The sequence below is a fragment of the Apiospora aurea genome (genome assembly GCF_038362705.1).
Source record: "Apiospora aurea strain CBS 24483 chromosome Unknown utg000004l_segment0_segment0, whole genome shotgun sequence".
NCBI classification, from domain to species: Eukaryota; Fungi; Ascomycota; class Sordariomycetes; order Amphisphaeriales; family Apiosporaceae; genus Apiospora; species Apiospora aurea.
Window position 1 is genome coordinate 838,860 of NW_027117391.1, and position 17,548 is coordinate 856,407.

The 17,548-nt window shown below is 54.2% G+C and overlaps 8 protein-coding genes across 8 annotated transcripts; 3 read left to right on the forward strand and 5 right to left on the reverse strand.

Moving 5' to 3' along the window:
• Window positions 1–350: 350 nt before the first annotated feature.
• PG986_005074 (uncharacterized protein) lies at window positions 351–1,938 on the reverse strand (the record flags this gene model as incomplete). Its single annotated transcript, XM_066841296.1, has 5 exons — window positions 351–918; window positions 1,064–1,440; window positions 1,509–1,594; window positions 1,652–1,688; window positions 1,777–1,938. The coding sequence occupies 5 exons, from the start codon at window positions 1,936–1,938 to the stop codon at window positions 351–353; spliced, it is 1,230 nt and encodes a 409-aa protein (XP_066701158.1).
• A 697-nt stretch (window positions 1,939–2,635) lies between these two features.
• On the forward strand, window positions 2,636–4,494 carry PG986_005075 (uncharacterized protein; the record flags this gene model as incomplete). Its single annotated transcript, XM_066841297.1, has 6 exons — window positions 2,636–2,834; window positions 2,909–3,024; window positions 3,135–3,523; window positions 3,585–3,961; window positions 4,039–4,153; window positions 4,224–4,494. 6 exons carry the CDS (start codon window positions 2,636–2,638, stop codon window positions 4,492–4,494), a joined length of 1,467 nt encoding a protein of 488 aa, XP_066701159.1.
• A 776-nt stretch (window positions 4,495–5,270) lies between these two features.
• Window positions 5,271–6,029, reverse strand: PG986_005076 (uncharacterized protein; the record flags this gene model as incomplete). The annotated part of the gene is made up of 3 exons (XM_066841298.1): window positions 5,271–5,396; window positions 5,464–5,662; window positions 5,767–6,029. The coding sequence occupies 3 exons, from the start codon at window positions 6,027–6,029 to the stop codon at window positions 5,271–5,273; spliced, it is 588 nt and encodes a 195-aa protein (XP_066701160.1).
• A 742-nt stretch (window positions 6,030–6,771) lies between these two features.
• Window positions 6,772–7,537, reverse strand: PG986_005077 (uncharacterized protein; the record flags this gene model as incomplete). Its single annotated transcript, XM_066841299.1, has 2 exons — window positions 6,772–6,870; window positions 6,917–7,537. 2 exons carry the CDS (start codon window positions 7,535–7,537, stop codon window positions 6,772–6,774), a joined length of 720 nt encoding a protein of 239 aa, XP_066701161.1.
• A 480-nt stretch (window positions 7,538–8,017) lies between these two features.
• Window positions 8,018–8,740, reverse strand: PG986_005078 (uncharacterized protein; the record flags this gene model as incomplete). Its single annotated transcript, XM_066841300.1, has 1 exon — window positions 8,018–8,740. The coding sequence occupies one exon, from the start codon at window positions 8,738–8,740 to the stop codon at window positions 8,018–8,020; it is 723 nt and encodes a 240-aa protein (XP_066701162.1).
• Window positions 8,741–9,462: 722 nt separating this feature from the next.
• Window positions 9,463–10,491, reverse strand: PG986_005079 (uncharacterized protein; the record flags this gene model as incomplete). The annotated part of the gene is made up of 2 exons (XM_066841301.1): window positions 9,463–9,802; window positions 9,899–10,491. The coding sequence occupies 2 exons, from the start codon at window positions 10,489–10,491 to the stop codon at window positions 9,463–9,465; spliced, it is 933 nt and encodes a 310-aa protein (XP_066701163.1).
• A 1,595-nt stretch (window positions 10,492–12,086) lies between these two features.
• On the forward strand, window positions 12,087–13,498 carry PG986_005080 (FAD/NAD(P)-binding domain-containing protein; the record flags this gene model as incomplete). Its single annotated transcript, XM_066841302.1, has 4 exons — window positions 12,087–12,338; window positions 12,400–12,698; window positions 12,738–12,969; window positions 13,064–13,498. 4 exons carry the CDS (start codon window positions 12,087–12,089, stop codon window positions 13,496–13,498), a joined length of 1,218 nt encoding a protein of 405 aa, XP_066701164.1.
• A 1,624-nt stretch (window positions 13,499–15,122) lies between these two features.
• PG986_005081 (uncharacterized protein) lies at window positions 15,123–17,280 on the forward strand (the record flags this gene model as incomplete). The annotated part of the gene is made up of 2 exons (XM_066841303.1): window positions 15,123–15,292; window positions 15,348–17,280. The coding sequence occupies 2 exons, from the start codon at window positions 15,123–15,125 to the stop codon at window positions 17,278–17,280; spliced, it is 2,103 nt and encodes a 700-aa protein (XP_066701165.1).
• Window positions 17,281–17,548: the final 268 nt, after the last annotated feature.

Consider the following 17,548-nt stretch of genomic DNA (forward strand, 5'->3'; position numbering starts at 1 on the left):
GGGAAGTGAGGATTGGACGATGTCGGAGATGATTCTGAGAACTTGCCGTCGCAGAACAGTTGCCTGTGTAGGAGGGTTGAGTGATAGCTACGTTCACGGCTTCCCTTGTAGCAGATGCCAGTACTCTTGTAAACGACCACTCTACTGAGGTTCACATTTTGGGTGCAATTATCATACAATGCTGGACAAAGCATGTCTCGGTAGACTGGCCGACTGACGACGCGTGATAGGTTCTATAGATGGAAGTAACATCGAAACAGGGGGTATACTAGCTCCCCTTGATTTCAAACGCCCCCCAAGGTCAAGAAAAACAAAAGTCCGGAGTCCCATGACAAGCATCCCCTCCTGGATCATTGTTTCGTCACATCCCACTGCTGTCGCACAGTGATCACCGGCCTTTCCGGGTGATGGTTCTCGCTCCGTTGCCGGCCCCCATCCTCCGTTTTGTCCTCCTCCTCATTCTCGATGAACGACTCGGCGGCCAAGCTGCTTGCGCCATCACTGCCGCCACCTCCTCCATGCCGCGGATGGCTCGTGGCCGAAACTGTATGCTTGACGTTGTCGGGCCTCAGTCGCACCTGCGAGGAGCCGTCCTCGTCCTCGTCAACATCATTCTTCTTGCTTTTGTTCTTCGAACGCTTTAATGGATGGCTGACGGAGACGGCGTTTTTGGCGTGGCTGTTGCCGGAGTTCTTGGACGACGAAGACGACGACGACTTGGGATCGAGGGCGGTGCCGGTGGGGCTGTAGCCGCCGGACCAGCGAAAGAGCGGGCGCAGGAGCGGGATGCAGGCGAGGGTGATGGCGGCGCTGGGCTCGAGGCCGCTGAAGATGTTGGGGTACTTCATGGAGAAGGTGAGGTCGGTGTAGTCCATGCTGGAGAGGTAGTGGATTCGTACGGCGCTTACGGCGCAGGTTCTGGGAGCCCACGATGGTGGGATTAGCTTCTGTTGTTGCAATTGCAAGTTTGTCCTTTGACGGGAAATGTTTGGGGTGAGGGGGTAAGGGGAAAGTCGAGCAGAGTCCAAAAAGGGGGCAAGTAGACACTGGTGCTGGCACTTACAAGAACCCGAGACTAAACACACCGACCAATACGACCCGTTGCTGAATAGGTGCCTGCAGCTTGTAGAGATTCGGAAGTGGCAGGACGAGGACCATGACGTCGGTGATGAGATTGGTGACGCCCGTAACGGTGAACGACAGGACCTGGTCGCCGCAGTCCCCGCCAGTCATGAACAGGTCCCAGTTCTTGGATATGGGCTGGCATATCAGACAGCCGGCCATGATGGTCGCTACCGCCCAAGCCGCGATCAGGACACTCGTGGCCAGAGAGGCCCAGTGTATCAAGGGCGTAGGGAACAGCTTTCGATAGAGCAGGAGAATGGAGATCTTGCAGAGGGACAGGCTGATCACCCATGTGAATTGTAGACCGATGAGGAGCTGTTTCCCCGGACGTTAGCCGCGCTGGTTCTCCGAGACAAAGCGCTGTAACGGTGGGATTAACGCACCTTCAATAATAGAGTGATCGGCTCCGGTCCGTAGTTCTCCATGATGTTGGCCATGTGGTCGTATCCTAGACCACATCGCACGACACCTGTGACGAGGCGGATTAGTCTCCAAGTTCGCCCTGTTCAATTCTCGGTCGTCCTACCAGTAATGCTAAGGGAGCTCAAGCTGGCCGAAACGCACTGGAATCCCCAACGTTAGTGGCCTCTGTCCTCAATCAAATGGCAAACCGGTGCCAAAGATCACGAAAAAGGGGTCGGCAAAGCATACCACAGCTGCGACCATCAAATAATCACTGACGTTCAATGCCCGTTTTGCGATCCGGCGCGACAGTAGACGCAGCGACACCGCAATGACGGGGACCGCAATCATGAGGACGTTGGCGACCAAGATGGCCCTCTGGTCATCGCGTTCGAGGGGGAACGTCGCCATCTTCCAGCCAAAGGGGCAGCGTAGTGCTAGCCAAAGGAACGATGGGCAGAAACGAACAGTGGAGGAAAGTTACATGGCCTGAAAGGTAGTGAGCTATGGGGGTTGTTATCCTCTCAACCTATATCAGCAAGCCAGTCAGACAGATCCTCCAACCGGAAATTCTGAAACTACATTTTGGGGGTTTCTCTTCTCATAACCGACCTGCCGATCGCCCCTCCTCCGCCTAAACGAGATCCTAGTTCTGGAGTGTTTGCCGAGATTCAGCCAAGTCGAACATCGTTCCACGACGGGCTGGGACGGAATGGGATAGGACAAGGGTCCTCGTTCCCCACGGGCTTTTGGCAGTTGCTCCGTCCCCGGGGCCCGGTCCGTTGCCAGGTTCGTCCGCGGATGGATTCATACCCCTCGTCCCGACACGGCGGATCGGCCAATAAGCATCAGGTCGCTCCACCACCATCACGACATGCTCCAAAAGCCTGCATGGAAACGGGGTCTTTCATTTCGGGACATACTTCCGCATGTAGCAGTTCATTAGTGGAGGTCCAATTGTGAGGGCGGTTACGAGTGATGGTTAAATGTCTCCCGCCGTACGCTTACGAGGGGTGCATTATTTGTCAGTTTCATGACAGCCCTTTCGCCAACAACCAACCACACAGAACAGGCAGGCAGCAAGCAAACTTTTCTTTTTCTGCGCACAATGGCCCTTCTCGCATTGGCCACTGTCTTGGCTGGTCTAGGGACGATCATTGTCAGCGTCGCATTACGGAGAAGATTCTTCTCCTCCCTCAGCTCGGTACCCGGCCCGCCCCTTGCGTCCGTTACCCGGTTCTGGCACGTGAGACATGTCATCAAAGGGGACCAGAACCGCGAATTGATACGTGCACACGACAAGTACGGTAAGCATGGTCTACTTTAGTACCCCTTTTTATGGTATGTACGTGTGTGGTCTTGTTTGCTGACAACGAAACAGGACATTTCGTACGCATCGCTCCCGGAGAGGTCAGCGTCAGCCATCCAGATGGCCCTAAAAAGATCCTCCTGGCAACCCTGCATAAGGCGGACTGGTACAAAGTCGCGACCTTCCCGGTAAGCTACCCCTTTTTTTGCCAATGTGTGCCGACACTCTCACATACACCTACCCTATTTATATACCCATGACCGATAAACATCTTCAACGCTGACGACCCCCACTCTAGGATGGCCGCTACATGAACCCCTTCGCAGCCACCGACCCCAAGCTCAAGAACGAGCTCTCCAAGCACGTGGCCCCCGCCTACACCCTGAGCAACGTGCTCCAGTCGGAAGAGGCCATCGACAACACCATCGCCCTCCTGCTGGGCTGGCTCGACCGGTTCGCCACCACCAAAGAGCCCGCCCGCCTGGACGAGTTCGTCTCCTTCACCACCTCGGACGTCGTCGGCGAGGTCGTCTTCTCCAAGCCCTTCGGCTTCCTCAAGAAGGGCGCCGACATCGCCGGCGCCTTCGCCGCGTCCGAGGCGCAGAGCGCGTACGTCTCGGCCGTCGGGTTCTTCCGCTGGATCCATGTGCTGCTTTTGGCCAATCCCGTAATGACGGGCCTCGGAATGTAAGTCGTCGGTTTCCATCCTTGCCCGTTCGTGTCGACTTTTACCTAAACTTGACTCCAGCGTCCCCTGGGGCCACATCGTCGACACCGCCATGGCCGCCATCCAAGAGCGCCAGCGCAACCCCGACGGCCGCTTCGACGCCTCGTCGCACTGGTTCCGCATGCTGAAGCAGAACCCGGGCCGCATGGACCGGCACGAGATCGACTCGGCCGCCTTCAACGCCGTCGCGGCCGGGTCCGACACGGTGTCGTCGGGCATCCAGGCGTTCCTGTACTACATGACCCGCCACCCGACCGCTTGGCGGCGCGCGCGGCAGGAGATGCTGGATGCCGGGCTCGGGGAACGGCAGGGGCCGGTCTCGTTTGCGGAGACGCAGGGGTTGCCGTACTTGCAGGCTTGCTGTAAGGAGGCGTTGCGGGTGTTTGGGCCGGGTGCGAGTAAGTCGATTCCTAAACCAGGGCCGAGTATAAATAAGTAGCCGTGGAGAAGAGGGGCTGATCGCAGTTTTACTTAGTGGGCTTGGCCCGTAGAGCGCCTCCAGGCGGCCTCGAGATAGGTGGCACGGTCTTTCCCGTGGGCATTACCCTCTCCGTCCATCCTTGGGTCATCCATCACTCCAAGGAGATTTGGTAAGCTGCCACCACCGCTCGGACATCCCAGCCTCCGCTGTAGCATGTACTAATCTGCCTGTCGAAAAAGGGGCGACGATGCCAGGGAGTTCAATCCCGAGCGCTGGCTGAGTCCCGACTCCGCGCGGCTCGACAAGGACTACATGCCGTTTGGGCTTGGTTATGCCTCATGCCCCGGGCAAAACCTCGCCCGGATGGAGCTGGCCAAGATCGGCGCCACTATTGTCCTGAACTACAACCTTCGCCAGGTGGATCCGAAGCAGGAGATGCGCTACAAGGCCTTTTTCTCGCTGATTGCGCACATGCCGCCGTGCTATGTGGAAAAGGTGCGGAATAACTGAGTCACGTATGCATAGGGTCTGGTGCAGCTGACTTATCCCTGAATTGGGTCAACAGTGGGTGGGAATGATTCTACACGAAACCTATTTATATATACTAAGCTCCTCGATTATGATAGATAGAACTATATGTTTATACGTCAAATACATCTGCCCTGACCTGGAACTCGGGGTGCCCCACGTTGGACCATGCGCCAGTCAAATAATTTGTAGGCGACGGTGGCTGTCGAGTGTGTATTTCCTGGTGCCGATGTTCTATGCAGGGTGCCCGTTGTAGGAAAGCCCCTTGGTCATCCCGCTTTACTCGAAACAGTTCAATAAAGTAGGAACCAACCATTTAATTTATATGTTCTCACCCTTGTTGTACTTTCTTTCATAGATACCACATCTTTCTGGGTATTGTTGATATTATAGCTGATGGCCTGGAGGATCATGGCCAGGTAGGCAGCTCAGTCCGTTGGTTCGGATCGACCTCCATCTCGTGCCTCCCCGGGACAACGGGATGTGGACTGCTTGATGGCGGCGTGCATGCTGTATGTCCCATTTCGCTGACTCCCATTACTGTCTTTCCGTAATGTTCGCCGTGCACTTCATGAGGGTGGTGTTGAGTAAGGGGCGCGGTCGTCGGCTCAGCAGGGGACGCCGCGGTGGGTGTCTCTCCTCCTGCCCTCTTCTTCCGCCGCCAGCAAGTCCAGAACACTAGCGATGCTACCACAAGAACCACAGCCAACGCGATGCCTATCCCTATACCTATCCCGGTCGTCATTGCCGTGGAATGACTACTTGGCTCTGCCGATGAAGTATTTGAGACCAAATCTCCGGTCGTTTGCACCATTGTTCCTGTTGAAGTTGAAGTCGCCTGCCGTCGAGATTAGTACCAATAGTTGATAAAAAGACATTTGAGTCTGTAAGCCTGAATTTCAAGTACATAAAGGGCCTAGGTACATCTAGGGACATAGTGGTAATACGTACTGGGGTCTGATACAAGACAGCCAGGGCGTGCAGGTGTGCATTCGTCCCATGGGTCCTCACTGTCGTCGTTGTCTTGTACGCGTTCATATCCGCTATCGTGATCGACTTGTTCTCCGACTGCCTATACTGCAGTATGCATCTGAACCACTCCCCATGGTCCAAGGTACTGAGTTTCTCTTGGCAAGTGAATGGGTGGGCTCTTTGAGTCCAGCAATGTTAGCGGTCTGATTATTACAGTCATCCAATGAGAAAGAAAAGGCAGCTGGCCGAGCGGGATATGCATAAAGATATGAACACACTCACGTTGGACAGCAAGTGACCACCCCATCCCCCGTATCCGGGCACCCTGGCGTGTACTGCGGAGGACACGCCGTTCCTGCGTATGTGCGCGTCGAGTCCCAACCCAAGGGGAGGCAGCTGGAGGTCTGCGACGGGCCCCCGAGCACCGTGCGTGCATCCGACGACGGGGCCCAAGACCAGATCCAGTAGTCAGACGACTGCAAGCAAGCCGGGTCCGATGGGCGAAGCCAGTACGACGACAGTGTTGGTGCGGCGGTCGTGGTCATAGTTCCGGACAGCGTTGTGATGTTTTTTTTCGTTCGTTTCTCTACAAAAAGGTCGTTAATGTGTTATTAGGCAGAAAAGATAGTATAGAAGTTGAAGAAATAATCGAATCGAACCCAGTATCGTCAATACGATCGGGTGACCGGAGGGGTCACATAATATCTAAATAGATATTATTAGATGCCAAGTAAGTAAGCATGTAAGCCCTGCACTGCCCACCCACGCGTGCCAAGGGCCACTGCCTTGTCTCGGCATCGCGGCGTCTAATCCTCGAAGTAGCACTGATCGTCCTCGCCCGAACGTATTTCCTTCAATGGGGAGGAGTTTCAATCCCGCCCAGCCATCAGCCCCCCCTCCCTCTCCTTCCGAGGTCTGAGAAAAAAGCAAATATCCCTTGATTGCAGCATGGCACTACCCAATAGGTCCCACCAATACGGCTGTCAACCTCGCCGAGGCTCCCTGAGGTACCTAGCCATAAGTACTTCTCGTTTTTAGTGAGAGTCCAATGCGAACCAGATTCCAGTGTTCCATCCTGTGAGATTGAAGTATACCCTGGCTTTATTTATACAAGCCTGAAAAACGATTCGCCCATCGTGAGAACTGTCAGACCATCAACTGGGATGCGATAAAAAGTTGCAATGTATTCTTTGTAGTCTTTATTTGAATTAGTATGAGACCTGTTTTATTCGCCTAGTATCATGAACTCTTCTCCGATATCCTCCCACCAGTAAACCTTCCTTGTTTCTATAACAACCACACAAAATCAGCAACACATCGCAGCACATAAGGAGGCAGAATAACAAGGGAGCCGTCGACAACGCCGCGCGCAACGAAGAAAGAAAGCTGGCCGTGCAGTAGGTAGACGAGAAAGATTACATGACACACGTACCAGGTCGTAGCCCGCGTTGATCCAGTGCTCCGTACAAGGAAACAGACTAACAAAAGTGCGCACGAGGCCCTCGGACGCGTTGGGGACCTCGTCGGCGGTCGGGAAGATCTCGTGGCGGTAGCACCACTCGAGCAGGAACAAAATGTCGAGCGCGTCCGACTTCTTCTTGTCCTCGCTGCGCCGGTTCTGGACGGACCCGCACTTGGCGTTCAGCAACAGCGTCGGCTGCAGCACCCGCACTTTGTCGTCCAGCATCCGGATCGTCGGCGTCGTCTCGTCGTACTCCTCGCGGAACATGGCGGGCGGCGCCAGGATTTCTACTAGGACCCGCCCCGGCTCGGACTTGAAGTACGTGTGCAGCGTCCGCCGCTCGACGTCAAAGTACTCCGGGTGCTCCCGCAGCAGCTGGCGGGCCTCGGACGTGCGGCCGCGGGGGACCACGATGTCAATGTCCTCGGTCAGCCGCTGCGAGCCCAGCACGGAGCAGGCACCGCCGCCGACGAGGGCGTAGGGGACCTTGTCGCCCAGGGCGAAGGCGACGGCCGCCGCCGCATCCACTATGTTTTCCACAGACGGCTTCGGCTCCGGGTCCGGGGACGGTACCTTTTCTCTGGTGGACATGGCGGTCGGAAGTGACTGGGAAAAAGAGGGGAGAAGAAAGAGGGGATATGAAATGAGCGTGTGTGGGAAGGAGGGGGACCAGGTAGTTGGTTCTAATTCATCATCTTGTATCGTGACTTTCCTTGCAAAAGTATATAAAGCAAGTTCTTGCCTACCAGACTAGGCAATTAAGTAGAAGACACCTAGAAAAACAACCCCTGGGAGTTGGTGGGGAGACTGGGTTGCGTCGTTGGCAGGAGGACGCTGGCATGTTAAACGGCGAGCCGCCTGAAGCCCTTTTTGGCAACTCCATAGGGGCTCCCCCTATTCCCACTCAAACTGGCCTGTGCCAGTTGGACACGTCCCACATTCTCGTTAGGGCCTCACGAGGGACGTGACTTGCGGGGCATGGGTCGATGCGGTGTATGTATTTCGAGGATTCGGATTGGCCGAGTGGTCGTAAAATAGGGGGTGAAAAATGCTCAAGCCTAAAAGCGGCTGCTACGCAATATGTGCAACCGATCCTTTCCCATCCGTCTCGCTAAGCACCTTCCTAATCTCCCGCTGGCGAGTGAGCGCCGGAAGCCCCGCTACTGTCCGTCCGCTCAGTGCGTCCCGGTGAAAGTGCCGATTGATGGGGCTGAGCTTCTCCGCGAATCCGGGCTCCCTCGTCCCCTCGATCTGGGAGTACAGCGCCGAGACGTAGAGCATTAGGTACATCTGCAGCGAAGTACCATCGGGCGAGTCCAAATAAGCTGTGATGAGTGAGTCGGCCAGCGTGGCCAGCGGGGGCACAAAGTTATTATCCTCCTGTGCCTGGTCCTGGGCAGTGATCTGGTCGACGGGGACCTGCCAATAGTCCGCCGAGTGCAGCACGAGTTCCGGCTGTCGCGGGACTATTTGGGACGGCGGAGGCGGTGGCCAAGGCCGTACGGGATTCTCGACCCAGTCCGGGGGTAGCAAGCGGCGCATAGTCCCCTGGGGCATACCCAGCCAGGGCACTCCGACCTCCTTGGGTCGGGGTATTAGCGCAGTCCAACCATGTCGCATCAGCATTTCGGCCGCCTCGTCGATAGACGAGACCACGAGGTTGAGACTGAACAACGTCGTGTTCATGCCGTAGTACCCAAGCGCATCCTCGCACCAGACGACGCAGGGTATGCTATTTTGTCGGAGTACGCGACAGGCGGAATACCTTGCGTCTTTGTTGGTACGAAAGACCATTCTGTTGCTCGAGGGAAAATCAGATTGATCAGTTGTCGGTGAGAAGGTCGTGCTCAGGTGGATATATCGTTGAAAGTGTGGAGATGGAAGCCGCGGAAGACCATTCGTTCAGTGGAGACAGGAGCTATTGATCTAATGTAAGTTGCAGCCTCATAATGTGATGGTCTCTAGACATCATCTTTAAATGGCTGCTGTCCCTGCAGTTCCTTAACCAAAATTCGGGGGTTTTCTGGAATCAGGGGCAAAGCGCTCTGTCAAAAGTGAGAAGGCTCAATTTTCTCCAGGGTTATTGCTGCTTGTGGGTTCTCGGAATGTTGACCAGCTGAATTGGGATTTGCGAAGTGGGATGCCCAAACCAAACCCCCACTCTCAGGCTTAAGGGATTGACATGGCATGCAGAACCCATGCATCGCGGCGTCTTGCCTGACACGAGAGTCTTCTGGCATCACAACCATCTAGAGACAAAAATGCAGTCGGATCTTAACTAGAACGTCTAGATAAGCCAAACGAACTCCTAAACAATTGGTTTCCTGTAAAACGCCGATCCCATCTATATCCAGATACCAGTGTACCCGTTCATAAACCAAAAGTATGTACCGAGTAGCCGGTCATCTCTAGAGCAGGAGATTATAAAAATAAGATATATGTTGATATAAATGGTCATGTCGAAGCGACAACATATGCAAGCACATTCGAAGTGGGTGAATGGTTCGGTCGGGTACTTAAAACGAAGCCAGAACAGCACCTACGATTCCAGCAGCCGCCACAGCCGCCAAAACAGAAGCACCACTCCTTCCAGCCGCCGACTGGGGATTGACGCCCGTAGCGGAACCACCCATGTACCAAGAGCCGATATCCGTCAGCTCGCCATCGTTGTTGAGCATAACGGCGTTGGGCCCAACGTTGCTAACCTTGGACCGGAACGAGCCGAAGTAGCTGTACCGGGCGACGCTGTCGAGGCGGTCGAAGTACTCGCAAGTCGTGTTGAAGAAGCTCTTCGTCGTCGACAGGTCCTGGTTGTCCCAATTGTACTCGGTGATCCATTGCGTGACGTTGGGGAACCTATGGGAGAGGGAATCGCAGTTAGCAGTCTGACTCTCATGTCCAATATAAGGATCTGGTGAATGCAAGGAGAGGAAAAGGTAGAAAAGAACCTACGAAGCTGACATTGAGCCCATGTGGCTGGCCAGTCCCTCGAAGCTGCCGTAGAAGTGGATGGGCAGGAAGTCAAAGGTGCAGTTCTTGTTGGCGACCTTGGCGCACTCGGTGGCGAAGTTCTGCGTCCATTTCACGCCGCGGTCGCTGCCGGTGACAGCGGGCATACCGAGCTTGACGCCGCGCTTGGCCAGGGGCTCCATGTTCGTGACCCAGAGCTGGGCGGCCGACTCGGGATCGAGGTTGCTGCCGCCGCTGACGGCGCCGTCGGGCTCGTTGAAGCCCAGCACGTGGGAGATATTGCGGCCGCCGTCGAGCTGCTGGTTCACGCTGTCTAGGAAGGTGGTGCCGTCGACCTTGCCCCACATCATGGGCACGAACTCGAACTTGTCCTGCGGCACGTCGGCGAAGGAGGGCGCCGGCGTCATCTTGTAGTTGTAGTACCACGTCAGATCGGTGCCGGGCTTGACCCAGATCTGGCTATCCTGGGGCCATTGCTCATTGGGGACGAAGACGAGGCCGCGTTTGTTCGAACCGGATGCCGTTGCTATCGAGGAGCCGAGGGACAGGAGGAGGAGCTGTGCTGTTTGCCGCATTCTGGCGACGAGGATTAGGTATTACGAGGTCGCACACTGAGAAGTTGGAGGCCAATGCTACTCTCTTGTGACGAATCACTAAACGACAGGAAGAATACAAAGTCAATGTATTTCAGAGAACGAGAGTATGAGGACTGCACGGCCGAGAGAGCCGAGCAAGAAGAAGAGGCGCTCCATGGTGTTTTGTTGGTCGATACGGCGGCTGCAGAACCTGCTCGTTCGTACTCGACCGAATTGATTGATTGCATTGCATTTGCATCTAGCCCTCTAGCTTCAGGGCGCCCACGGCCCAAGCAGCTGAAGACGGGGGGGGGCTTGGGTTTGGTTTGGTGCCGTCCACAAGTCAGGTACAGCCAGGCGGGTGCGGAAGAGATGGAAGAGAGAGGAGACCGTCAGGGCGCAAGGGTTGCGCCGCATGCTCGCCTATCAGGCCTGCCGAGAAGGCATGATGGTTGCATGTTGTTGGGCAAGTTGGGATTTGTTTTTTTCTTACTCGCCATTGCTGGCTGCGGCCAGCACCTTGGCTGCTTGGCCCGGGAGCAATACGACGCCTGCTAGTGCCACATCATTTCCACTTTCCGCTTTGGTCCGCGGCTTTGCGCAACTAAAGATAACCGCTAAGGTTCTGCATCTAGATCCATTTAGTGGATAGGGCACGATAAGACAGGTTCGTCCCATCCCGCTTCAGCTGTGCTAACAATAGAAGCAACTGCGACTGCCGACGCCAGCCATGGCCGGTTGATGCAGATGATAGAAACCAACATTGCATGCATTTACTCTCCAGAGGCAGCTGATGGTTCTCATAAACCAAGCTCTGGCCCGGCCCTGCTCGGTGTTCGATTCAGGTGCAGCCAACTGCGGTCCACTGATTGACCGCGCCAACATCTGCCATTGACTCGGCACCAACAGCCGAGCTAGCCTAGGCAGTAGCTGCCTCGCTAATTGACTGCCGGGTCTGCGAATGAAAGAAAAGAAAAATCGGTGGTGGAGATATTTCAGATGCTATGAGTATATCGCGTGTCTCTGAAGCTGGCTGAACGAAACGCCAGGAGATTCTTCAAATGTTGGAATGCGCATGCTGGAAGTACAGGGAGCAAGGAACAGGTGCCTGGTCATGCCCCAGCCTTGTCTGTCACGTCAACTCCAGCCAACCGGCGAACTGCGCTCCGACTTCCTTGGCGCCAACTGAGTTCTGACAACGACAAACGCCTGTCATTTTGCTTGCTGACATGTGTTCCACCATTTTTGAACGTTGCGATCAATGTTTCAGATGCCATTAGTAGTTCACATGGTTAATATCGTCACGGACTAGGGGTATTCGGGAGCTCTTCGGTCGAAATCAACTTACAGATAGCGTCAATATGCCCCTGAGCAATGACCGCAGAGTACAGGGTTGGTAGGTAAGGGATGCGATGTTACATGCACGAACTAAGCTGTTATACGCACCCGCATTTCATGAATGTGACGACCAATTACAAATCCACCGAGATGATATTCCTCCGAGCCTTATCTTGCGGCAGCATCCTGTTCTTCCTCCGGGAGGAGCAGGTTGACTTGTCCTCCTCTACACAGTTTCTTCAACCTAACTTCCCAGAATGACTGACCCTATTCGCATCGGCATCATCGGTGGCGGGATCGCCGGGATCACCGTAGCCATCGCTCTCGTCAAGCATCCCCATGTGGATGTCCAAGTCTATGAAGGGGCTTCCCAATTCTCGGAACGAGGTGCTGGCGTGGGGCTATCCCCGCTGGCGCTCGAAGCCCTCGGCGACATCATTCCTTCGGCGATTGATCTGTTGAAAAGTCGGGCAGGGGCCGTAGAACTGGATGCAGCCCGTCTTGTGGTAGTCAGTAGCGTCCTCAAGCCCTACCTAATATCACCATCGCATCGTACTGATACCTAAACAGGGCTCGGGACCGGAGGCAGGTGCCCTCGTCTCTGATCTCGGAGTCAGCGCCGGTCTCACCATGAACCGTGCCCCGCTTCTACAAACGCTTCTTTCACTGCTGCCCCAAGAGATCCTCCACGCCAGCAAGCGCGTTAAGTCCGTCGAACAAGCCGAAGTCGGAGTCGTTACCGTCGCGTTCGAGGATGGCACGGACGCTCAGTTCGATGCTGTCATTGGTGCAGATGGCATCTTCAGCTCCGTCCGAAACCACGTCTTGGGAGAAGAAGCAGAAAAGCATGCGGCTTCTCCTGTTGGTTGGTGAGATACCAGACACATGGTCCCTTTCGAGAAGGCCAGGGCGGCACTCGGAGACGAGTCCTTCAAGGTGGATCGCCAGTATGCCTGGCTTGGGGATGGGGCAGCGACGCTTCATGGCATCGTGGAGAACCGGACCATGGTTCAGTGCATCATCGCGGTCATTGACAAGAACTTCTCAGCGGACCGAAAGCGGCCGGTGACAAAGCAGGTGCTGGAGGATGCACTTCCTAAAAGCTGGTATGAGGGTTCTGTGGCCAAGGGTATGGTTGAGGTAAGTGTTTGTGCCGTGGAGTAGGATTGCAATGGAAACTGTTGAGCCTTGTTGTTGCAATATAGTACAGTACAGCTCAGCTCACCCGTGTTAGATCATCTTGGAGCAAGAAGACCAAAAGGGATATGCTATTTGGGAACACAAGTCCACGCCTACGTACGTCAACAACCGAGTCTGCATCATCGGCGACGCAGCCCATGCAACAACTCCCTGGCAAGGCCATGGTGCCGGACTAGTTATCGAAGACGCTTTCATCCTGGGCCATCTTATTGGCAACATATCATCGGCTGGAGAGATCAATGCAGCGTTCAGGGCGTTTAATGCAGTCAGGCGGCCCAGGTGTCAGCGGGTCATCGATGCCGGCAGAGAGACAGGCCGTCTGTTCTGCGGTCAAGATGAGGCTGTTGGACTAAATCCGGGGAAGTTGAACGAAGCACTGGGCCGAACATTCGCTCATGTAGGTAATCTTGAACTGAATCCGCATAAAGAGGAGGCTTTGGTGGCAATACAGAAGCTGTTGAGTATGTAGTTAGATTACGAAATCGTGTTATGACCCATATATAACAGTATCCTGGAGCTGCTGTCAGCGTCCCCTCTAATCTTCAATGACACAATATTTATTATACCACTAGAGTCTTGCTGTAACATGCCGAGCTCAGTAGCGGCCAATGCTCACGGGCTCTGCATTTTCCCCTCAAATGACGAATGGTCAGGCGAATTCACGGAGGTGGCAGATTGCCCTTATGATAATAATCTTATGTTTGATACTACTGTAATGAAGCAACCAGCATAGTAGTTGAGAGCCTGGTACAAGAAACCTGCAAGCCGACCTGGTCTTAGCCAGCACGACTGCACCGATGACATTAGCTGTATGTGATCAATCAAAACCTTTCCTTTCAAGTATATCCGTATGCTCATGTGTTGTTCATTCACGTCTCACATTCCCAGACTATATACGTAACAGCATCTCTATCCCGAGATACGATGCTCACTTCTTATCTGTCTTCGATTCCTTTCCAAGGGGGTCCAAGGCTCTTCCCTTCCACTTTCCTGTAGCCACCGAGAAATCTGATAGCTCTCTCCAATTCCTTTCTGGTACATGGTACGCTCCGCCGCCTGGTGCGTCTCTGCAGTTTTGCCCTTCGTGGCTGGGGTGGCGTGGTCCTTTGTCTCGTCAGCTGATGTTCTCGGTGACATATGTATGATCATACAACTTACATTTGAGGCCTTCTTCGCTGAAGTAACGTGGGCCCAAGACCCGACATGTGCAAGCATGGTGTCTTGAGGTGCGGTCGAAGCTCGAGGCTTCTCTTGTTGGGAGGAGCTGGGAGAAGGCATGAGGAGGTCAAATTGGTATTCTTGGGCAGTGTTTCTGACTGATTGGGGAAGTCGGTGCTTTAGTCAAGCTTCAACAGTGATCTGTTGTTTCTTATGGGGATATGGAGGAAGCTATGGATGGATTACTGGGAGAAGACATGCCTCTATATATCAAGAGAGGTTGTTTGCAAACTGGGTGGTTTACTCCTAGCTGGTTGCTACTCTCGCATCCTATGCAACAACTCCTGAGTCAATACAGGCCAACATTTACAAATGCCTATTTGGGCTTTTCATTACTACAAGGCAGTAGCAAGCAGCGTCTTCCCAGATGAGTAGGCAACCGCCTTGTTCGATGCCGGCGAAGACAAGACAATGCATTCACTATCGTGTTGTCAATTCCAATTTCCCAAAATAGTCAAGTCGCCGTAGAGTATGGAGTTTGTATAGGACTCACAGGCCAGACATAATGCAACCGCATCTGCTGTGCGTTGCGCCCCCCTACCGAGTGATCAGACCGAACTTCCAATATCCCTTTTCGGCATGTATCTACACATGAATAAGATGGTAGCCACTCGCTTCAATCCAGGGGCGGCATGGGCCGGTTGCGCTAACTCCTTTTGGATTTTGGAAATTCGCCCGCTGACTGCCGTTGCAGTTACATCAGCCTCTGGTTGATGGCCGGGGAGGGCAGACCTGCTTCAGGCTGTCGCCCGAAAGAATCTCCTCTGACACTTCTTTCGTTGTCCCGGCAATCTCTCTCTTGAACAAGCGCCTCTCATATGTTTATTCCCCCTACTGGTTTCAATTCCACAAGATAGTCAGGTTCTGAAACAGACATGTCCGATATTTCAATCATCCAGTACGCCAAAGAGCCCGTGCGGCTGCATTCAGCGCGTATTCCCCGTGCCCTCTGGGAGGAGAAGAAGCCGCAAATCGCCAAATTATACGAAAGCCTTACCCTTGACGGGGTCATTGAGCAGATGGCAGAAACTGGCTTCACGGCAAGGTGCGTGGTGCCCTCGCGCGGGACGAACAGCTAGATTCTAACCCTGTGTCCACAGCCGCCGCCAGTACGTGTATCAGCTCGAGTTGTGGGGCATTACCAAGTATAAGGTCCATGAAGGCAAGACGTCCGAGTCGGACGACGCCCCCGTCAGCAAGCGCAAGCATCCTGTGGAGGGCGTAGCACATGGCGATGATCAGCAACGCGGCACATCTTCCCCATCAAGCATCATGCCATCTACTAAGAGACCCAGGGTGACTGTGGAGTGGGGAATTGGCCCGGACGAAGAGTTGGTCGAGACGCCTGCGACTGACAGCCTCGAGCGACCAGTTGCCACGACGGGGGACGACAAGCCCGCCAAATGTCATAAGAGCTCATATAGCGCCTCGCATCCTGGTTACCTAACGACCTTCTTCCACAAGGACCCTGCGACTGAATTTTGGGAGTTCATGAACAGTTCAAAACCACGATGGAGTGTCGGCAGAGAGAATGACAAGATGGCTCGTGAAGCATCTTGGCTTGCCAAAACAGCTCGATCGGAGCCACCGGGAAAAAGACCATGGACCCGCAGCGAACTCATTGATATCCGGCTCTACCTACAGGATATAGGAGAGTATCTTTGCGGAAACAAGCGTGGTGGGGAGGCGTTCGAATTCTACGCCCTGGCGCTGGAAGAATTGGCCGACTACCCCAGGGGCGTGGATAAGATGACGCTGTTGTCTTGTGTGCGTTCCGTCCGCAGCCCAATGGACTGCCAGTGGGTTGCATCTTTTCTCCAGTCGTACGAGATGGACCCAGAGGCCTCGTCAGACAGTTGGGATGTTTTCATTTTGGTCAACTTGGTATTAGCCCTGAAACTGTCGGCCTACATGATGGACGTGGAGGCCAAACAGCACGCAACGAAGGCACTTCGACTGAGGGAAGAGACATGTTTATTGCGTGCAAACAGCTCTAAAACCAGGTGGGGCATTCTGAATTCAGTTCAAGATTTCTATTTCTCCGAAATTCAAAGAGAGCACGACCTGGTGGACGAAACCTATTGGGAAGGTAAAGAAAATCCCTGGAGGCAGGTCACATGGACCTATTCAAGATTGGCCTCGGATCTGGACGTGTTAAGGTCAGAGCTTCTCAGTCTCTCCAAGATTATTATGGAGTGTGTGCAAGGTCCTCCGCGATCCTGGGTAATTGGAGAGGATAACAAACAGGCGGCAGGCCTCTTCCCCTACTCAACCATCTTCTTCCAGGTCCTATGGTGTACGCGATTTGATGAATCGCAACGACCCCTGTCAATATTGGCAGAGAATGTCGTCAATGCCCGAAGGGGGCTCAGCACTCCGCTACCAGACTTTGTGGGTACATGCTGTGGTATGCTTGCCCACAGGGTCATCGGCCACCTGCAAGCAAAAGGCACGTGTAACGTGCCAACTTGGAGGCGTAGCCTGCAAAATATCGACCTTGTCTCGATCGTGTCTCGGATGGAGGCCTCGGAGCTACACTCGGACTTTGTCAAGTGCTACTATGGTCGCGATGCAGGATGCCGGGCAGTCCGGATGGCAGACTGGAGTTACCTCCGAGATCACGACTACTACAACTTGCCGTCCGAACTGATTAACGAAATCTCGGCAGAAGAGCCAATGAGTCTCTCCGATGAAGATCCGGGGGAGGAGTTCAACAATATCTCAGCCTCCTCGACGAGCTCGGTCGAGCCGGCCCAGAAAGAATATACCGATGACGACACTCACTCATCAACGCCGATGGCCGTCCCGAGTTCATTCCAGCCATGCTCAATACCACGCGGCAGTGTGGAAAACTACTATCTCGACCCAACGCTGGGTTCGCCATGCCACTCTTCGCTTGCGTCGTACGGTCGCATGATAGAAGCACGTGCCGCAATGGCCAGGGGTCGGAAGCAGGCTAAGAAGAATAGCCCGGCAAAGGGAATGGGGACGGGGGAAGCTTGCCATCGGCGATGCTTACGATGGAGGAGTTAAGCGACTCCATGAGAAGCATCAGTGTACAGGATTCGTGATTTAAGAATGCGTAAGCTTGAAGGAGATTGCTTGATGAAAGTTTCCGTAGGTACTGTCAAACACAAAATAAGGTCGACACTGGATCGTTTGAGGGTCAACTGGTATATTTCTAATGGGCCTCTGGCACTGGAATAGACTATGTAGCTTTGATTGATTGAAGCCTTTCCAGAATATTATCACCCGACCAAATCGAAGGAGGGAAATGACCCAAACCTACCTATACCCATCG